We start from the raw sequence: 21,754 nt of genomic DNA, 5'->3' as shown, positions 1-21,754 counted from the left end.
ATCTTACCGAAACATATCATATCACTTGTTGGCCTATCCCTCTGTATTGGTACATACCTACTACTCTCACCACTCCTCCCCTTGACCCATCTTCTTCTACTTTCTTCACTGCCTCAGCATATGACAATTTATTCACTACTCCTACCCTGGAAACCTCAATCTGCCTCTCTCGCACGGGACATTTCTGATCCCCAGCCCCATGGGCACCCCTACAATTAGCACATACCACTACTTTCCACAATGATACACATTCCTTTGTCTCATGCCCTTCTGCACACTTCTCACACCTTGGAACCTCCCTCATACACACTGCTGCCACATGCCCATAAGTTTGACACCTGTAACATCATAATGTATTCGGCACATAAGCTCCTACAGGATAACTTATATATCCTAACTTCACTTTGTCAGGCAAAGACTCAACTTCAAAACTCAAAAGAACAGACAATGACTTATGTTTCCCCACCCTGTTTGCGTCGCACCAAACGACGAGCATCACAAACACCGGGAATCTTCCCCTTCAGTTTGTCAACTTTTACATTTACTGCTACCCCAGTAATCACTCCTTTCAATGGCGCCCTTTTCTTGAGAGCGAAACAACTCACAATTATTTACCCCATTTGTTTAACTCTGAGCGCCTTCTCCATATGACCAACAGAGACACAAACAATTACCACTTCTGGTTACCGTCACCGATTCCACTATACCCAACGCTTTTTTCACCCATCCTGAAACCACAAATGGATCAGCCAAAAGGGTCCACTTTTTCCAAAAACGTTACTCCTACTGTCACTAACTTATCTTTATCCTGACCCTCTTTGCAAGCCTCGGGCTCCGAGTACTTCACCCTCATTCACTTCCATTTCTCCTCCTGTCTTCAGCTCACTTTGCTTACATTTCCTACAATTTTTCTTTAACAAACCTTCTCCCTTTTCCCCGCCATTTTTTACAGACTCAAGCTCTTCCTCCCTCTTTCTCGTAGACCTCCTCTGCCTCTTTTCCCCTCCATTCATCCTCCGTCATCCAAGTATATGTCTCCTTATGATAATACTGCACTTCTCTGTTTCTTGCTTTCTCAAGGGACGCCATTTACAAGGCTCTCCCCCCTAAACCCTGGTCTCAACCAAATTTCCCGAAATGCAACCCAAAACGTATCAAATTTAAATGAATCAATGTCATTACAAATATAAAATACATTTTTTAAATGTACATACATTCGGCTAAATCGGCAAACAAATATCCAACAACTAGGGAATCATCCCGTGCTGTCTGTTTGTAAAGCAGTTACTAAAACTGCTGTTATGTTACCACCTTGTGGTTTAAAACAGGATGTGCTACTCAATTTATTTCGAGGCATTTTTACATTAGTAGCCACGTTTGACAAGAAGTACCTTTCTTTTACCAAAGAATGTGTAATAATTGCTGCATTGTCAAGCATATATGTGAGGATTCAGCATTTGGTTTGTAAGGCTTGAATTTGGTTTGTGTGTTGTAGGCAGCGTTGGACAATGTTGTTCCCTAATCCCTGGTAGTTCCTCCTATGTACTTGTCAAAACAGCTCAATGTTCATCACTGCTCATCATGTCATGCTGTATTGAAAAGGGTGCGTTCACTACCGTGTACTATAGTGTTTGAAGTAATTATTGGGTACTTATTGACCAAACCACTATTAAAGATGATTTTATTAACATGTTTTTTTTAACAAAAGGCTAAATGAACAGCTTTACCTTTAATTAAAAAGCAAACAACTAAACCAATAATCAAAGTCCTTCATTGCTGAAACAAACTGAAAGCACAGCTTTCAATTCCTGATTAGGACAAGTGATACTTTCAGTAGTTTCAACTTACCATTATTAATAATAATTACTATTGTATTGAAAATAACATTGTAAACTTTAGTTGCTTTGGAAGCTGTTGCCATTTAAAAATAATGTAATTTTAGTTGTGCCCTTTTAAAACTGCAATAGTGTGGATAAAAGCCAATTTATGCTTGATCCAAAATGTGGTCGGAGGGTGTGACGAATTGCGTATCCTCCAGAGCCATGCAGAGGCCAAATCAAGCTCACCTGGCGCCTCTCAAATTTTGTAACAATGCTGAGGGCTCCGAATAGCTCTGCATTGACATGATTGGTTGACGGTAGGTGGGGCGGTACGTCCTGTATAAACACAAACTCACTTCCTTCACAATAGCTCTGCTCCACTGAGGGGAAGAAGTATGAATGCCCTGAGGTCTGCATCACAGTAAATTCTGTACAGCCACTTCAGAGAGCAGATTGACCAGGCAGAGCCTTTAAGCATCACTAACGAAACCATAGCTGCGTGCAGTAGTTTGGGGGTGCTGCATATTTTATTATTATTGTATTTTCAAGTGGGGTGCTGAAAAAATATTTTTCCCAGGGCTACAGACACTATTGGTCCACTAGCACTATTAAAGTGGAACTGACAGTATTTTAGCAACATTACATCGTATTATAATCTGTTCATATACACCCCCAGGAAGAATATGACACCTTTTAAAACATATTCTGACAAGCGAGCACTTAGATATGGTCATTTTCACATTTTCATAAATTCTAAGAATGTTTGGGAATTAAGTATACTAAGGCATTTGTGAAAATTCTACAGCAATATAGAGCGGGAAAGCAGCCGTGCGTTTGGACAATTAATAGACACTGCAGTAAATAAAACCTAATAAAAACATCTGTCTCGTCCAAGACCGGAGTCTACACAGACCGGTGCGCCATAGCCAATCAGAGCTACAGTAGGCCTTTATGCAAACAAGCCATTTGCCACACAGGCCTGCCATCATTCACTTTGAACTGGACTGTGTGTTTACAGGCAGTTGCAACAGCGCGCCTTTAGATCATTAGAACGCATTCGCCAAAAGCCACATACAGTGGGGAAAAAAAGTATTTAGTCAGCCACCAATTGTGCAAGTTCTCCCACTTAAAAAGATGAGAGAGGCCTGTAATTTTCATCATAGGTACACGTCAACTATGACAGACAAAATGAGAAGAAAAAAATCCAGAAAATCACATTGTAGGATTTTTAATGAATTTATTTGCAAATTATGGTGGAAAATAAGTATTTGGTCAATAACAAAAGTTTCTCAATACTTTGTTATATACCCTTTGTTGGCAATGACACAGGTCAAACGTTTTCTGTAAGTCTTCACAAGGTTTTCACACACTGTTGCTGGTATTTTGGCCCATTCCTCCATGCAGATCTCCTCTAGAGCAGTGATGTTTTGGGGCTGTCGCTGGGCAACACAGACTTTCAACTCCCCTCCAAAGATTTTCTATGGGGTTGAGATCTGGAGACTGGCTAGGCCACTCCAGGACCTTGAAATGCTTCTTACGAAGCCACTCCTTCGTTGCCCGGGCAGTGTGTTTGGGATCATTGTCATGCTGAAAGACCCAGCCACGTTTCATCTTCAATGCCCTTGCTGATGGAAGGAGGTTTTTACTAAAAATCTCACGATACATGGCCCCATTCATTCTTTCCTTTACACGGATCAGTCGTCCTGGTCCCTTTGCAGAAAAACAGCCCCAAAGCATGATGTTTCCACCCCCATGCTTCACAGTAGGTATGGTGTTCTTTGGATGCAACTCAGCATTCTTTGTCCTCCAAACACGGCGAGTTGAGTTTTTACCAAAAAGTTATATTTTGGATTCATCTGACCATATGACATTCTCCCAATCCTCTTCTGGATCATCCAAATGTACTCTAGCAAACTTCAGACGGGCCTGGACATGTACTGGCTTAAGCAGGGGGACACGTCTGGCACTGCAGGATTTGAGTCCCTGGCGGAGTAGTGTGTTACTGATGGTAGGCTTTGTTACTTTGGTCCCAGCTCTCTGCAGGTCATTCACTAGGTCCCCCGTGTGGTTCTGGGATTTTTGCTCACCGTTCTTGTGATCATTTTGACCCCACGTGGTGAGATCTTGCGTGGAGCCCCAGATCGAGGGAGATTATCAGTGGTCTTGTATGTCTTCCATTTCCTAATAATTGCTCCCACAGTTGATTTCTTCAAACCAAGCTCCTTACCTATTGCAGATTCAGTCTTCCCAGCCTGGTGCAGGTCTACAATTTTGTTTCTGGTGTCCTTTGACAGCTCTTTGGTCTTGGCCATAGTGGAGTTTGGAGTGTGACTGTTTGAGGTTGTGGACAGGTGTCTTTTATACTGATAACAAGTTCAAACAGGTGCCATTAATACAGGTAACAAATGGAGGACAGAGGAGCCTCTTAAAGATGAAGTTACAGGTCTGTGAGAGCCAGAAATCTTGCTTGTTTGTAGGTGACCAAATACTTATTTTCCACCATAATTTGCAAATAAATTCATTAAAAATCCTACAATGTGATTTTCTGGATTTTTTTCTCTCAATTTGTCTGTTTTAGTTGACGTGTACCTATGATGAAAATTACAGGCCTCTCTCATCTTTTTAAGTGGGAGAACTTGCACAATTGGTGGCTGACTAAATACTTTTTCCCCCCACTGTATACACCTGAATGGATTTCTGCAAATATGTAAATACCACGGGAGTCATCTTATATTTAGGAACTTTACAGTCCTATTGATCAAACAACCATGAAAAGGTAGGCTCCCTCTCCCTCAGTTATGCACATCAACAACAAGATTAACAACTAATGCTAGCCAGAGCAAGATGAGCTCAAATCTAACGAAGGAACATTTACATTACATTTTAGTCATTTAGCAGACGCTCTTATCCAGAGCGACTTACAGTTAGTGAGTGCATACATTACTTATTATTATTTTTATTTTTTTCTTCATACTGGCCCCCCGTGGGAATCGAACCCACAACCCTGGCATTGCAAACGCCATGCTCTACCAACTGAGCTACATCCCTGCCGGCCATTCCCTCCCCTACCTTGGACGACGCTGGGCCAATTGTGCGCCGCCCCATGGGTCTCCCGGTCACGGCCGGCCACGACAGAGCCTGGATTCAAACCAGGATCTCTAGTGGCAGTGCCTTAGACCACTGCGCCACTCGGGAGGAACATTAGATAAACCATCTCAAACTTTTTCCCTTTAGTTGCCCGACAAAGTTGCACTGATAAACGATGGGGAATGGTAGCCTACTCGTCCTTCTGCAGCTTGCCTGCCAATGCATTAATTATTGTCCCAACCAAGCACCCACGCTAACTGGCTAACTTGCTACTTCCAGACACAAATGAGAGAACACCTCACTCTGACCATTTTACTCGCCATAGCTGGTTAGGCTGTTTACATGTTATCTAAAGCTTTCATGACTAACTATTACTTTTTTTTGCCTATTTTTACTGACACCGTTCATATCTAACAGGTGTTGCACGTTCGTAAATTCATCAGTTATTCTGCGCTCTGGCACACTCAGGCGAGAGTGCTCTGAAATCAGTGTATAGCCTGAGTGAATTTGCGAACGCAAGAGATGTGCTAACTGGATAACAGTCATTCAAGTTCTTGCTAGCTAACCAAATGACATTTGCATCTCTAGCTGTGTATAGCCACCGAAAAATTATATGAGGGGAAAAAGTCAGTCAGTCACTCACTCCTCCAATGACATTACATCCTCCTAGCAGCTAACTATCTAGCTAACGTTAGGCTGTGTTTTTAGCTTGCTACATAAATAGATACACTAGCCTATTCGCCACATAATGACTGACTTGTGATCATTGCCCTTGGTAGTTTGATTGACATTCCCAGCCTTAGTTACATTCGTCCGTTTTTGTCCAAAATATTGAGTAATTGAAACTGAAACAGTGCATCCCGAATGGAGGCAGCAAACAATGTACCAGGCCAGCTGTGATTTACAACCTGATAGCAATATTTTTTAGACTACCAAGAAATGTATTTTTGAATTTATTAATCATGCAGTGTACTGCATCCATCTATTCTGCCAACAATGCCTATGTGTACATCATGGAATGATGAGTCAAATAGAACCTATTTTTAAAACCTAAAAGTTGGTTTTATAGCATAAACTGGGAATTTGATATTTTTGACTGACATTATGATTGTCGGTTTCACATCTGCAAAGTAGTTAAAACGCTGCCAGTTCCACTTTAAAGGCCCAGTGCACTACTTTAGTGAAAAAATAGTCATTTTTTATTCATTATTGTTTTTATTCATATTTTTCAGGGGGTGCTGTAGCACCCTCAGCACCCCTTCTTCCCACGGCTATGAACACAACTATTTGAACTGAGCTAGTTGAAATGAAGAGATCACTTAACTAACACATTGTCTGAGCAAAACATGGTGCAATTTCATTTTCAAGGTAAGACTCAAACATCTGTTGAAATTGAGTAAAGTAGCGTCTCAAAACACTCATTTGAATACAACCTATTTTCTAAGGGAACGTGTATTTTTATTACATGTACAATAACGTACACAATTTAAGCAAGGTCACACAAGAGACCAGTAATAATGATAAGAGGTATATCAGTGATTACAGTAGCACGTCACGTTTAAATTTAACCTCTTCTTAGCGCAGAGCTCTCTGCGCTGCGGAGCCCCTCTCGGCTCCTAGCTTACTTTCTTTCAGCAAAACAGCAAACACACGACCAACGGCATCCCTACAAAACACAAGGAATGTGGGTCTCACACTGAACTGCACCACTTGGGACACCCAACCACCTAGGCACACTCAATCATGGCAGTTACACCTCTGCAAGCCCTTGGAGGAGCTAACCCAAAGACAAACAAGAAAGGAAACAAATCTAAAAAAGAAAATAAATGACATCCCTGATGTTGAGAAAATTATGTTTTTAACTTAAATATATAATATATATTTCTCTCTATACTCTGATCAGTCGCCATTAGAGTCTGTGTCATCATTAATATAGTCTTCCTCTATAGGCGTTTCCCTGTTCTGTGTCCCCCACTCATCCTCATCATACTCAATACTGTCATTATCCTCCAGTAGTTCATTCTCAGGTTCAGGCCCACCTGCGGCTGCTTCGTCCCCTGCCCCGCCGGGCTCTGCAAACTGGCCTAGGTCCCCGCCTGGAGCCACGTAGCCGTTGTTGTTGGAGAAGGGTGCCCTGTCCCGGGCCTCCTCATCAATGTACACCTTCTGGTGGCACATGGGACATGTGTCCTGGATGTAGAGCCACTTACGGAGGCAGAGTGCGTGAAAGTAGTGTTGGCACGGCGTGATGCGTGCCGACGTGGTAAACTCCTGGTAGCATATAGCGCAGACGTCCTCAATGTCTCGCAGCTGGTCGCCCTTCATCTCCGGCAGGGAGTTTATCTTCTTGACGGCCGTACGGCGGTTGATGAAGGTCTTCCAGCCGTTCTTGGCCTGCAGGTAGATATTGAAGTAGGCGTGGAGGCACATCATGCAGGCGCGGATCTTGCTGCCAGCCTCAAACATCATGGTGTAGGCGCCATTGCCAAACATGATGACGCCAAAGACAAACTCAATGACGCTGCCCATGGAGCGCACGATGTAGACGTAGTCGTCCAGCTTCTCCCACAGCACGTTGTAGTAGCCATCCACCATAAAGAGGCCGTAGACCGTCAGCGACACCACCACCTTGAGGCAGAGCTCCACACAGAAGGCAGTGACGGCGAACAGCCAGGTGTTGAGGGCATAGTGGTGCCATAGGGCGTAGCTGAGCACGACAGGCAGGACGAAGAGGCAGAGCGACACCAGCAGGACCGGGAAGTGGCGGCGAAAGGAGGAGACGTGTGAGGCACTCAACGACATGAGCACAGGGTCTGTCATGCCATGGATGAAGTGCAGGATGGCAGTCAGCAGAAGGCACATGTTGCGGCTGAGCCGCACCAGTCGTTCCTCAGGGTCCAGGCCACTGAGGCCCGTTTGCAGGGCCAGGATGAAGAAGAGAACGGGCGCCACGAAGCCCAGCCGCTTGTCCTCCTCCTCGGTGGAGCCGATGAATGCTAGGATGCTGAGGCCCAGGTAGTGGGCGATGGAGGAGATGACAGCGCTCATGCCCAACACTGTCAGCATAGAGTCACAGCCGCTGATGATGAGGTTGCTAAACAGGTCCCAGAAAACGTCCAACGTCAGGTAGCTGTGGTCACCACTCTCGTGCCGCACCACCTTGACCACGTAGACCAGGATGATGGCCTGCACTGTCATGCGTGTGAGCCAGAAGACACGCAGCACGTCCGGGAACCGGATCCTCTTCCAGGTGTCCTCCACCAGAAGCTGCAGCCCGTAGATGCGGTACATGTGGCGCACCAGCAGATAGACGTAGCGGCAGGAGTAGTAGAACCACTTGAGCTTAAGGGCCAAGCACACAGCTGTGTTCAGAGCCAGAGCCAGGCCAGAGGCCACCGCTACCAGTTGCCGTACGTCCACGGGAAGCTCGATGATGAGCCCCCCCAGCGGAATCATAATATCCAGGACCATAAGTGCAGCAAACACAGACTGAAGGTTTAGCAGCACCACATAGCCAATGCCAAAAAGGAGTTGCACCACAGCCATGCCCAGCCATAGGGTGGGCCCGTTTCGTGGTAGGAGTCTGAAGCCCAGCGCTGCTTTGTAGTAGGCGCTGTAGAAGTCTATGTGAGATGTGGCGTAGTAGTTGATAAGAACGGCCACCACTCCCAGGAGCACAGAGAAGAATAGTGTGTAGACCTTGAATAGGGCCTTCTGTGATAACACCAGGACCACACTGGAGACAGTGATACCTGAAACAAATTGAAACCTTAGTGTCAACATACACAAATTGTTTCTGCAGTGCATACAAAAAAAAAAAAGTTATCTTCATGCCGTCACGTGAAATAAACCACCTACTGATTTATGATAAGGTTTAGAACTACAGTTAGCTGGAGAGGAATCAGTCATTTGGCAGTATCTTACTGTTTAGCAAACTACTTGCCAGAAGATACCGACCCTACCGTTACTCTTGTTTACACTGAGCTGCACTGGGGTCGGAACGCAATGATGGTTACATTGAGACACTGTGGAGCTGGCGCAAGATATGGGTCTGAAAACGTACCTCAATGCAGGGATGGGATATGCCATTGTACTCCAAATAGAACCTTAATCCACACTGCTCCATCAAGAGAAGTTTGAAATATGGCTAGTTTTCGGACAACTGCCCTTTTTGTCCTAATGCTAGCTAGCAGTAGCCATTATGGGATGGCACGTCACATTGAACAACAAATGAGCTGATTGGCTGACACTGCCATTCCAAAATGGCTGCGGTGGCTACTGATAGCATACGGACAAAATAGGCAGTTCTCCGGGAAAACAAGCAGTATTTCAATCTTCTCGATGTATCAGTGTGGATAAAGGTAAAATGGAGTACAGTGGCATATCCCATCACTCCGTTGAGGTACGTTTTCAGACCCATATCTCGCGCCGGCTCCATGGTGTCTTAATGTAACCATGATTGCGTTCCTACCCCAGTGCAGCTCAGTGTAAACAAGCACAATGGTAGGGTCGGTATCTTCTGGCAAGGCAAACTATAAATGTGCCTGAAAAACATTATATAGGTCTAAATGACATGTTTGCAAGGAGTGAGTAGTATGGTACACTACATGACAAAAGGTATGTGGACACCTACTCGTCGAACATCTCATTCCAAAATCATGGGCATTAATATGGAGTTGGCCCCCCTTAGATGCTATTACAGACTCCACTCTTCTGGGAAGGCTTTCCACTAGATGTTGGAACATTGTGGCGGAGACATGCTTCCATTCAGCCACAAGAGCATTAGTGAGGTCGGGCACTGATGTAGGGTGATTAGGTCTGGCTCGCAGTCAGCGTTCCAATTAATCCCAAAGGTGTTCGATGGGGTTGAGGTCAGGTCTCTGTGCTGGCCAGTCAACTTCCTCGACAGAGATCTCGACAAATCATTTCTGTATGGACCTCGCTTTGTGCACGGGGATATTGTCATGCTGAAACAGGAAAGGGCCTTCCCCAAACTGTTGCCACAAAGTTGGAAGCACACAATCATGTAGAATGTCATTGTATGCTGTGGCGTTAAGATTTCCCTTCACTGGAACTAAGGGGCCTAGCCCTAACCATGAAAAACAGCCCCATTGCGCATGGTGATCTTAGACATGGCTGCTCGGCCATGGAAACCCATTTCATGAAGCTCCCGACTTACAGTTATTGTGCTCACGTTGCTTCCAGAGGCAGTTTGGAACTCAGTAGTGAGTGTTGCAACCGAGGACAGACGATTTTTACGCGCTACAGCACTCGGCGGTCCCGTTCTGTCAGCTTGTGTGGACTACCACTTCGCGGCTGAGCCGTTGTTGCTCCTAGAGGTTTCCACTTCACAATAACAGCACTTACAGTTGACCGGGGCAGCTCTAGCAGGGCAGAAATTTGACGGACTGACTTGTTGCAAAGGTGGCATCCTATGACGGTGCCATGTTGATAGTCACTGAGCTCTTCAGTAAGGCCATTCTACGGCCAATGTTAGTCTATGGTGAATGCATTGCTGTGTGCTTGATTGTATACACCTGTCAGCAACGGGTATGGCTGAAATAGCCAAATCCACTAATTTGAAGGGGTGTCCACATACTTTTGTATATATAGTGTAACTTGCAGACTAGGTAGGTAGGCTGGTTGTCATGCAAACATTGTGTTGGACTTGAGGGCAGTAAGTATGCCCAAAAAAGTCACTGATCAAACACACAGAGGTCAGCAAGCTAGCTAGACGTTTGTTTGACATCTAAACGTGTTTGTGACAGTACTGACAGGCCAAGATGAAGGCCACACCGTCAACTATTTGTCCTTTATGGACAAAAGAGGTTTAGCCCATACTTCACAAGTTTACTAACTACTTGGCCCGAAGTAAAATATCTTACAACACCTGGCTGGCATTCATTTGTCTGATAGACAGGCATTTGACCAAAATATTAGTTAACGCATTACTTAGTTTGCTAGCTAACTGTACTAGAAAGCCTAAAATGAGTTAGTGTATTGTTATTAGCTACCTAGCTGGCTAACAACTGCGCAAAACAAGGTCTTCAAGTTATCGCAGGTAAATCGGCTTTGGAAGGAGTGGACTGTAGTCGAGGCCCTTCGCCGTTGACATGTGACGCGGCTCAGCCACCCTGACTTGTGCAATATTAGTAGCTAGCTAACTGTCAAGAGGGTGACAGTGGCTCGCATGTAGCGGTCCAAAACTAATAATTATCTTACCCATGACTCGGATTAAAATCTTCCCCGCTGTCCCGGCCCATCCTGACCCAGGATCATAGTAAGAGTTAAAAATGGCGTCGATAATAAAGATGCAAGGGACGCGAAGCGCCACATCCAGCACGGTCAAGGCTTGTTGGCCGATTCGGACATGAGCTGACGCCATTGCTTACGATGTAAGTCCTGGAGGACTCTGTCACTCCGTTTTCAGAGTTAAAAACCCCAACTTCTGGCTTCTTTCGGTTTCAACTTCCCATACGTTATTTAACGGGGTCCGTACAATCCGTCATATTCGCCAGTTCCTATGCAAATAACGCGGAAATTGCTACTCTTTTTGAACCCCCTCGGACACAGATAGAACAATGAGACAGATATTTCACCGGATGTATAAGTGTGAAGCATCCGGTTGGCGTTTCCTTTCCCTACCAAATATGGCTGTGAGACGAAGCCCAGTGGCTGGCTGTGGGAGAAGATGGAGCAAGATGGATTTTGGCCGACATTCTGCAGATTTTCTACCAACGAAACGTTTGATCTCAATACAGTTTTGTGTTTTCAAAACTATAATCTGTTAAGAACAGAGTGGACTAAGTCTAGTAGATTTTATCCTTTGCCAAAGTTTCTAAATGTTGTGTTTTTTAGAAGGAGTGCAAGGGCGAATTGAGTTATTGCACACGCGAACTTCGCAGAGTAGGCGTTCCCTAACGGAAGTATGCAAATACATCCTAAAACGCGGCAATAGGCTTTCACTAGCTCGTGCTTGGCTCTGCCCACCTCCTTGCTTGTTCTGCCCACTATGATTAATTTCTCCCATTGGAAACGATTGGCCGTGGTCTATCTTGGGTTAGTTATAAAACTCTTTGTCTCGGTCGTCAAAAGATGTGGCCTGTGACGTTGTTGACGTGCCTTATGGCACTTTCAAGACAACAGGGAACTCGGGAAAAAACGAGGTCAAATCATGACGTCAGTGATATTCAGGTCTGAAAATTGGAGGTCTAGAAAGATGCCAGAATTTCCGACTTGGAATTCCAAATTAGATTACCGTCCAAAATAGTTTTTCTTTTGAGTTCCCAGTTGTCTTGAACCACTGAAGTTGGAGATTTCCGAGTTCCCAGTTGTTTTGAATAAGCTATTACAGCAAAAAGAAAGGAGGACCAAGGCACTCTTCATATAATTAATGAAAATGCCTTTATTAGTATGGCATGTTCAATAGAAACAAGGTTTTTTTTTTTTATCCGACGCGTTTCGGCTGCATGGCCTTCCTCAGGGAGCACAAATAAATAATACAATGTCCTCTTTTGAACAGCTTTTCCAATTAGCCCTAATTTGAAGAGGGAGTGGTTACAAAGTTGATTGGACACACCTAGTAAGCAATACTATACACATTAAAAAGTGAAATACTGTAACTATGTTATCATACAAATACAACTCCAAGTTAGAAGTATCAGAACACTTAGAAAGGTAGTTCTAACCTTAAATATGACTAGGAAAAGTGTCAAAAATAAGAAAGCAATATATTCCATAGTACACTAGAAACCAGCAAAACATGAACAACAACAGTCTAAACATAGCTGAGGGCAATTGAGCACAATGTCCACTAGATGACAGCAAATTGACCTATCACAACCCTACAGGAAGGGTGAGAAATCCATATCTTCATTTAAACAAGAGTATTTAGTGGCCTGTAGTTTGTAAATCCAAAAACTTTCCCTTTGGTTTAACTGTTTCAGATGGTCCCCTTTTCTAATAGAGGCCGGAATATGATCAATACCCATAGCTTGTAGGGAGGCAGGGTTACCATGGTGTAAGGACTTGTAGTGCCTTGCCATGGGGTAGTCTTCATTGCCTACCCGTATGGTGTACTTGTGTTCCGCTAAGCGGTCTTGAAGGCGTCTCTTTGTCCGTCCAATGTAGAACACCTTGCACTGTGGACATTCCAATCTATAGATGACATGAGTGGTTTTGCAGTTAATGAAATGCTTGACGTAATTCTCCATTTTGGAAGCTGTGTCAACAAAATACTTTTTCTGTGCAATATTTCTGCAATGGTTGCACTGGTTACATTTAAAAGAGCCCTTGGGTTTGTCGTCAAGCCAAGTTTTTTTGAGAGTCACCCGGAAGATAACTGTGGACTAATTTGTAATTTAGGGTAGGACATCTCTTAAAGCTTATGACTGGTGGCTCAGGAAAGACTTGGCATAGTACCGTATCACTTTGGATAATTCCCCAATTATTTTTAATGATTATTTTAATGTTCTCTGCTTCAGTGCTGTATTTTGTAACAAAATACACTCTCTCTGATGTATCACGAGGCACTCCCCTTCGCAACAAGTTCTCTCTGTCAAGTAATCCAGCCCTTATACCTGCATCTTTCAGGACCTGAACGCTGTAACCCCGATTCAAGAAGCGATTCTCCAATTCAGCAGATTTGACACTGTAGTCTGTTTCCTGATCGGAAATTCTGCGGACTCTTTGGAATTGGCCATATGGAATATTCTCTTTTAGCCTTTTGGGGTGAAAGCTGTCTGCCCTCAGAATGGTATTCCCATCTGTGGGCTTCCTAAAGATTGATGTGTGCAATCCTTGCTGTACTCCATAGTTAGTTTGATGTTAGGATTAATGCTGTTAAGGTATTGGTGGAAGGAAATAAATTCATCTTCTGAGCCGGACCAAAACAGGCAAACATCATCAATATAGCGTCCCCACCATATAATCTGGTCAAAGAAATGGTTATTAGAAGGATCCAAAATGAAGTCATTTTCCCATTTACCCAAGTACAAACCAGCGTAGGAAGGGCTGTAGCAAGCTCCCATGGCACATCATTTGACCTGTTTAAAAATACGGTCCTGAAAGATAAAGATGTTATGATTAAGAGTCCATTCAGTCAGTGAGACAATTAATTCTGTAGGAGGCATCTCAGTTTCAGGTCAGGGACTCAAGAAATGGTGCATAGCTGCCAAACCTTGTTCATGTTCAATGGTGGTGTATAGAGACTCCACATCCATGGTGACTAAAAAGGAAGCTGCACCTATATTATTCAATTCCTTAATTTTGTTCAACACATCTGTGGTATCTTGAATATAGGCTGGGAGTGACGTCAGAAAAGACTTAATAAAGTAATCAATGTACTTAGAGATGGGTTCTGTCAGACTTTCATTACCACTAATGACTGGCCTGCCTGGGGGATTTTCAAGATTTTTGTGTACTTTTGGAAGAAGGTAAAAAGAAGCCATACCCGGACTGCCATTGAAAAGAAATGTGAACTCATTGTCTGAAATGTAGCCATTCTCCTTAGCTTCTGTGAGGATCCCTTTCAATTCAGTTTTTAGGTCCTCTGTAGGGTTGAAGGTAAGAGATTGGTAGAATTCTTCATTGTCTAATTGACGGTAGGCTTCTGCTTCTGATATTACAGCTGTTGAATATCTGTCTTTCAGCAGCTTTCAGTAAATCACTAATAACATTTTAATGTATGTTTTTGCAATCGATGATGGTTCACTTCTAACTCTTCCTGGATCATAATTAAATGCATGAGGGGGTTCTTGCTCAACCTAAACATTCAAGTCACACACAGATAAGTCAAATGTTACCTAGCATGTTGATTTTTATAGGGACCGATTCAGACTTAGCTTTCCTACGCACTTCTCAGTATTTGGTATTCAGACTACATTATTCAGTCGCATAATGCGCTTTACAGGTGTGGTTACCTTGCATGCTCTTCTGGGCACTCCAGGTAGGTTGCAGTTCTGGAATATGACAGCACTGGATGATATTTTTTATTTTATTTGATTTCACTTCACCGTTATTTAACCAGGTAAGCCAGTTGAGAACATGTTCTCATTTACAACTGCGACCTGGCCAAGATAAAGCAAAGCAGTGCGATAAAAACAACAACACAGAGTTACACATGGGATAAAACAAAACATACAGTCAATAACACAATAGAAAATCTATATACAGTGTGTGCAAATGTAGTAAGTTATGGGGGTAAGGCAATAAATAGGCCATAGTGCAAAATAATTACAATTTAGTATTAACACTGGAATGAAGATGTGCAAATAGAGATACTGGGGTGCAAATGAGCAAAATAAATAACAATATGGGGATGAGGTAGTTGGGTGGGCTAATTACAGATGGGCTGTGTACAGGTGCAGTAATCGGTAAGTTGCTCTGACAACTGATGTTTAAAGTTAGTGAGGGAGATAAGAGTCTCCAGCTTCAGAGATATTTGCAGTTCGTTCCAGTCATTAGCAGCAGAGAACTGGAAGGAATGGCGGCCAAAGGAGGTGTTGGCTGGAAGCTTCACCTTTGATTCTTCTCAAATCTTTGGCAGTTAATTTGCGTCTTTTTTTCTCAACACGGTTCTTGCGACCCTGTTGACTATTTGCAACAAAACGTTTGATGGTTCTGTGATCACGCCCCAATATCTTAGCAATTTCAAGAGTGCTGCATCCCTCTGAAATACTTTTTTAAAAAATTTGACTTTTCAGAGTCAGTTAAATCTCTTTTTTGGCCCATTTTGCCTGAGGAAAAAAAGCTGCCTAATAATTGATCTCCTTAGGCCACACCCTCCCTCATTACACATATATACATCACTTGATATGCTTAAATCCAATAAGCATTCCAGCTTGGAGTTGGGAAATATGCATAATAATGATGATATGGTCAAAACACTGACTTGCCTAATAATTGTGCACACAGTGTATATGCATATTCGTCTCCGTTTAGTGTACATAGAATTATAATCGAGAGAATAGTGTACAATAGTAAGCTATACCCTCGTCTATTGCCTGCACTAACATTGGAACTGTGTGATGGCACCGCCAAGTATTGCACCATGCGTCGGGTTCAAACTGTTACAGCTTGGTCTTCGCTCCATAGCAATTTAATTAGCCTGTGTCTTTTTTTATATTATCAACTGTTACTAATACTCCTCAGCAACAACCACACGGCCGTGACGGCGTTTACAGAGGAAGCAAATGAATGTAAATGAAACAATGTAATTAAATGGAATGATATTGTAGGCTTTACCAACAGAAGGGAGCCAACAGTAAATTGGCAGTTGAATATGTGTGGTTATTAGGCCTACTGACGGTCAATACTGATAGAGGCTAATATTTAACGTAATAGAAATAGTAAACAGAGAAAGTCGGGGTAGCCTATACTGTAATTATGACATTCGAGAGTGCCCATCCCTGCAAGTTAAAAGGCCGTACAATTTAAATTCTGCATAATGGCACAGCATTTCATAAACTTTACTGTGGGAAAGTTGATATGCTTCAGTTTGCTGCCATATGACTGTTTCACATTTGTCTCCAGCGATTATAAGGTCAAATAGATCTAAAACAAGTGTAATTTATATTTACAATTCCCTTATCCAAACGGATTACTCATTTCTTAAAGTTGTAAATTACAGTGCTTGGAGAATGGTGTTATTTCTCTTGGAAAAAGTAAAGTATATTGAACAAAAATATAAATTTCAACGATTTTACTGAATTACAGTCATATAAGGAAATCAGTCAATTGAAATAAATTCATTAGACCCTAATCTATGGATTTCACATGACTGGGCAGGGGTGCAGCCACAGGTGGGCCTGGGAGGACATAGGCCCACCCACTTGGGAGCCATGACACCCACTGGGAAGCCAGGCCCAGCAAATCAGAATGAATTTTTCCCCACAAAAGGGCATTATTACAGACATAAATACTCCTCAATTTCATCAGCTGTCCGGGTGGCTGGTCTCAGACGATCCCGCAGGTGAAGAAGCCGGATGTGGAGGTCCTGGGCTGGTGTGGTTACACGTGGTCTGCGGTTGTGAGGCCGGTTGGACGTACTGCCAAATTCTCTAAAACAACATTGGAGGTGAGGTGGCTTATGGTAGAGAAATGAACATTCAATTCTCTGGCAACAGCTCTGGTGGACATTCCTGCAGTAAGCATGCCAATTGCATGCTCCCTCAAAACTTCAGACATCCGTGGCATTGTGTTGTGTGACAAAACTGCACATTTTAGAGTGGCCTTTTATTATCCTCAGCACAAGGTGCACCTGTGTAATGATCATGCTGTTTACTCATATGCCATATCTGTCAGGTGGATGGATTATCTTGGCAAAGGAGAAATGTTCACTAACAGGGATGTAAACATATTTGTGCACAACATTTGAGAGGAATAAGCTTTTTGTGTGAACTGAACATTTCTGTGACCTTTTATTTCAACTCATGAAACATGGGACCAACACTTTACATGTTGCGTTTATATTTTTGTTCAGTATAGATTCTTTTTTCACTTGGAACCGGTAGGTTAACTAGACCTTATTCATGGTTTCCTTGCATATAAAGGGGGTGGAATTATTAGGGAATTATGTCAAGGTCAGAATATTGCGTATCTGTAGACACACCTCCGCCACACCTTCATTTATTCGATCTCCACCCCAAACGATTAGGTGAATAGCATGCTATTCTCAGAATATGCATAGAGAGACAAGTGCATAAAAAGGGAATTACATTTAATTTTCAACCGCTTAACCTGGGTCGGAATTCCCCCCATACTGATTTGAGGGATGACTTCAATTCATTGTGGAAAAAAGTGTATTTAATTATGAGTATCATATTTCTGGTTTGACTCCAATTGAAGGAACTTTCCTATGCCATGCTAACTTAATTCTCCATGCAAAGTTGGCGATAAGGCATTTTTGAGGACTTCACTGATTGACTCCAGCAAGTGTTAACATGAGCAGTTGGAACCTGTTGGAAGATGGTGTAAACATAAACTACTTTTGAAGAGTAGCATGAAATGCTCTTCTCTAGGGGAAAAAGGCATTTTCAAATGAGGTCAAGGAACATTTATTTTAGGAAATGTAATCAGCTTCCAGTAAAGAACACTTTCATTGTGTTGTTGTAAATGGTGTTTGCCCTCTCCACAGAATCCTCATTCATTGCAGCAGCCATGACTTCAAGCACTTGTCTGGAACAGAAAGGTAAAGAAGGGATTGATATCACAAAAATCAGATATCATCCTGAACAACAACCATACATTCAGTTATCACAGGGTTAATCAAATCAATTCAGCTGGTAATGCTCAAATTAGCATGAATGAATGAATGAGTCTAGGTTGAGTCATCACTATAACATACTGTATGCCAGGGTTCCCCAACTGGCGGCCCGCGGCCCAAATGGTGGTTTTATTTGGCCCCCAAACTTTTCTAAAAAAATTAAATAAAACGTATTTATTTTATTTTTTTCAAGAATGTTTTTCTTTTTATTGTTGGACATAAAAGACTGTACAAACACCAGGAAATCAGCTCCAAGTGATTTTAATTTAGAAAATCTATGCCCAAATCGTCCCGCGGCTGAATCTAGTTGATGATCCCTGTTCTACATCATTATCACATATTCTTTGCCATTATTAATATTGCTAAAATACTATAGTAAGAATTTTTGTGCAAAACGTAAGTGTAAAACGTAATGCCAAATCCCAGACATCCAATGTCCCACAATCCTCCTCGCCGCCGAAGGTGACAGCAAAGACAGTTTAAAAACTCTATGGTGACAGGGGACAGAAAATATGGCCACTGCTTACCTTACTCACCATCAAAAAGTATTGAGGCTCTACAAAAAATCGTTGAGACACCTTGAATCATGGTGTATTTTTAGGTAAGCCAAAGTTGTTGTCGTTGGGATGATGTTCAATGCTCTTACCGACTGCATTGAACCAACTTTGCTAGCTACGGTGGCTTGCTAGCTAGCTAATTTAGCTAGCTAGCTAGGTAGGTCACCCTCTGTTTACCCGTGGGATTAATGTTACACTCGCTGACATGCTATCCAGCTGTTGGACAAACTAAATTAGCTTGCTAGTCGTTGGCCAACTAGTTAACTAACTATCTGTTCGATTCAAGTTGGTGCTCTGTAACGTTACTCTGCTATTGTGTCTAACGTTAGTAACGTTGTTATACACAACTGAGTGTAGTAGCCTGTTATTGTTGACACTAATCGAGGTACTACCCCTACTTATTTGGTTTACAGAGATAAATACCGCTTCTACGCGTGCATGCTGAGGGCACGCTTCGACGAGGCCAAGGATGAGAAGGACATGGTCAAAGCCACTATGATGCTGAAGGCAGGAGAGGAGGAATTCTGGTCTAACCAACACCCGCAGCCTTACCTCTTCCCTGACTCTCCAGGAGGAACTTCCTATGAAAGATATGAAATGTACAAGGTAGCTAACTAAATGAGGTTGTCCATCATCTGGATGTGCATTATGTGTCGCAGATACATACAACTGAATCCCAAATATACCCCCAGCATGTTATTGCACCAACCTCGTGAAAGTGACTGACACGTTTTAATTTTCGTCAAAAATAACTTTATATTGGAGTGCCTTTGATTTGACGGCCTGCACATGCGCAGTTCGGAGCGAGCCGACCCGTTAGACCCGAGGATGTGTTTCTGTGCATGAGCTTGCTAGCCAACGTCCCCATGACATTGCTTACAAGCGTGAACTGGGATATCTTTTGGAGAAGTAGTTTCTTTGTGATCTTCGTACTGTACGATTTTTGCTTATACTTTCCCAATTATTTTAGATTTTCACAAGTGCCTAGTATAGTAGCATACTAATACTTCTGGTAGTGTGCTTGCGCTGTATCTACTAGGCTGCTAATTCAATCCTCTTTGCTGTTGACCCTGAAATGCTACAATACTGAAGCCAGCATTGTCGGTTTCTGATTTTTTGTATTCTGTTTTTGCAGGTCCCTGAATGGTGTCTAGATCACTGGCATCCCTCAGAGAAGGCCATGTATCCTGACTATTTTGCCAAGAGGGAGCAGTGGAAGAAGCTGCGAGAACAGAGCTGGGACAGAGAGGTAGGTCAGGCTACAGTCCCTTTTCCATAAACTGAAGTCCATTCTCATATGTTCTTGTGAAAGTAAAATGTTCTGTGCTAAACAAAGCACCAAAGTTAAAGAATGCATGGTTTGATGTTCACTTTTATTTTTTTTACATTGACATTTTAGTAATTTAGAAGAATCTCTTATCCAGCGCGATTTACAGTTAGTGCATTCATCTTAAGATAGCTAGGTGGGACAACCACATATCTGTCATAGTAAGTACATTTTTCCTCAAAGTAGCTGTCAGTGCTAGAGGAGGAGGGGTGTTAGTTTATTTATTTGTATTTGCCGACAAGTACACTTCCCAAGAACCCAAATCCTCCAAAAAGGGCCTGAGTGGGAAGTCTGGGAACATTTGATTTTATGCTATGTTCTTTCAAGTCATAATTAGGCTCTTGGCATATTTTCTTTTGAAGTTATTTAATTACTTCCTTCCTGTTGGATTAGAAATATTACAGATATTAATATATATTAATTAAATAACCCTATGAATCAATTGAGTATACTCACGTCAGACCGCCTTATTAATCAATCTACATTAATTGTTGAAATTTGCACTGTTCTGAGTCTGAGGTGGTGTCATCTCTCAATTCAGGTCCAGCAGCTGCAGGAAGAGACCCCTGCCATTGGGCCCAAGTCAGAGGCACTCCCCCCAGCCCGCAAGGACAGCGACCTCCCCCCTCTGTGGTGGCAGTACGTCACCCGCCCCAGGGAGCGCCCCGTCTAAGAGCCCCCGGATGACACTACCTGGTGATAACGCCATGACAGCACATGGCAGCTCACCACAGTACCTTCTACCACACAACAGCATGCAGATTCACCTCCTTGTGAATTACTGTCCCTCTGTAAAGATATTGATATAATGGAGTAGTTTTGGAAGAGTTTGCTTGTACGCAAGTTGCAGTATGCTTTGTCAGAAGGTATTCCACCCTGCCTGAATTGACAGTAATTATTTAGTTTTAAAAGCAGGTGACTTTCAAATGTACTGTAGCTGTACTTCTTTTCCTGTACAAGGACATCTGTTTAAATAAATGAGTATTTATTGGGAAATGCTTCGTGTCTCTTGATATGCATTATTGGCATTGTGGTGTTGAGTATCTTGAGCAAGTGATACCGATTTTATGATCTCCACTCATTGTCAGGAAATCGTACTACAAAGATAAGAAATGTAGAAAGCAGAAAATCAAAAACACTTCTAGAACCTTTTTCAACAGACGCACATTCTGCTAGATCTTTATTGTTAGCTGAAACAACTGTTACATATAAAGTAGGAGACACAATTCAGGAACTGAACAATTATCTTAGAGAACGCCAGTGGTACAGAAAGAGGTCAACTCTGTCCAAACATGTCTCTAGGTCATCATCAACAGACTCGCAAGGCTAGAGTACTAAAGTGTATGTCAATCTAGCCCACAATCTGTGTCCCAATGCTCCTTTCTTTCATCGCCTCTTTTCCCTCGTGTCAATGAACTTGAAGATTAACACATTAGATTAACAGTTTACATCATATTACTTTTACCTGTCACGTATAAGTAGGCTAAGACCTCTTGAATCTGGCCATGAAGGAAAGGAAATGAGAGAAGGAAACTGTTGCAGACTATTGGGACAAAACCTTGTATTTACAAGGAGTGAGTCTTTGACCATGACCAAAAAAGATTACTTCTAACCATTTAGCATACATAAGATTTGGCAACGTATCGCAACATCAACAGCTGTACTTTGGGGGGGAACTACAGTATATTACAGCTAAGTT

The 21,754-nt window shown here is 42.7% G+C and overlaps 2 protein-coding genes across 2 annotated transcripts; one reads left to right on the top strand and one right to left on the bottom strand.

The window, feature by feature from the left end:
• Nucleotides 1–6,108: 6,108 nt before the first annotated feature.
• On the bottom strand, nt 6,109–11,500 carry LOC121572002 (E3 ubiquitin-protein ligase RNF139-like). The gene is made up of 2 exons (XM_041883845.2): nt 11,130–11,500; nt 6,109–8,659 (listed from the first exon to the last, which is right to left on the bottom strand). The coding sequence occupies exons 1-2, from the start codon at nt 11,290–11,292 to the stop codon at nt 6,807–6,809; spliced, it is 2,016 nt and encodes a 671-aa protein (XP_041739779.2). The 5' UTR covers nt 11,293–11,500; the 3' UTR covers nt 6,109–6,806.
• A 7,115-nt stretch (nt 11,501–18,615) lies between these two features.
• On the top strand, nt 18,616–21,051 carry LOC121572001 (NADH dehydrogenase [ubiquinone] 1 beta subcomplex subunit 9-like). Its single transcript, XM_041883844.2, has 4 exons — nt 18,616–18,772; nt 19,142–19,334; nt 19,864–19,977; nt 20,597–21,051. Exons 1-4 carry the CDS (start codon nt 18,684–18,686, stop codon nt 20,726–20,728), a joined length of 528 nt encoding a protein of 175 aa, XP_041739778.1. The 5' UTR covers nt 18,616–18,683; the 3' UTR covers nt 20,729–21,051.
• The last annotated feature ends 703 nt before the right edge of the window (nt 21,052–21,754 follow it).

Source organism: Coregonus clupeaformis, chromosome 8 (assembly GCF_020615455.1).
Source record: "Coregonus clupeaformis isolate EN_2021a chromosome 8, ASM2061545v1, whole genome shotgun sequence".
Classification (NCBI taxonomy): domain Eukaryota; kingdom Metazoa; phylum Chordata; class Actinopteri; order Salmoniformes; family Salmonidae; genus Coregonus; species Coregonus clupeaformis.
This window is presented reverse-complemented; position numbering and strand designations above follow the sequence as displayed.

Bases quoted from the DNA above. Each gene is read 5' to 3' on its own strand.
- LOC121572002 (XM_041883845.2), bottom strand. From the start codon at position 11,292: ATGGCGTCAGCTCATGTCCGAATCGGCCAACAAGCCTTGACCGTGCTG. The intron at 8,660-11,129 runs GTAAGATAATTA...AATTTGTTTCAG, and splicing joins GATTTTAATCCGAGTCATGG to GTATCACTGTCTCCAGTGTG.
- LOC121572001 (XM_041883844.2), top strand. From the start codon at position 18,684: ATGGCCACTGCTTACCTTACTCACCATCAAAAAGTATTGAGGCTCTAC. The intron at 18,773-19,141 runs GTAAGCCAAAGT...TTTGGTTTACAG, and splicing joins GAATCATGGTGTATTTTTAG to AGATAAATACCGCTTCTACG. The intron at 19,335-19,863 runs GTAGCTAACTAA...CTGTTTTTGCAG, and splicing joins AAAGATATGAAATGTACAAG to GTCCCTGAATGGTGTCTAGA.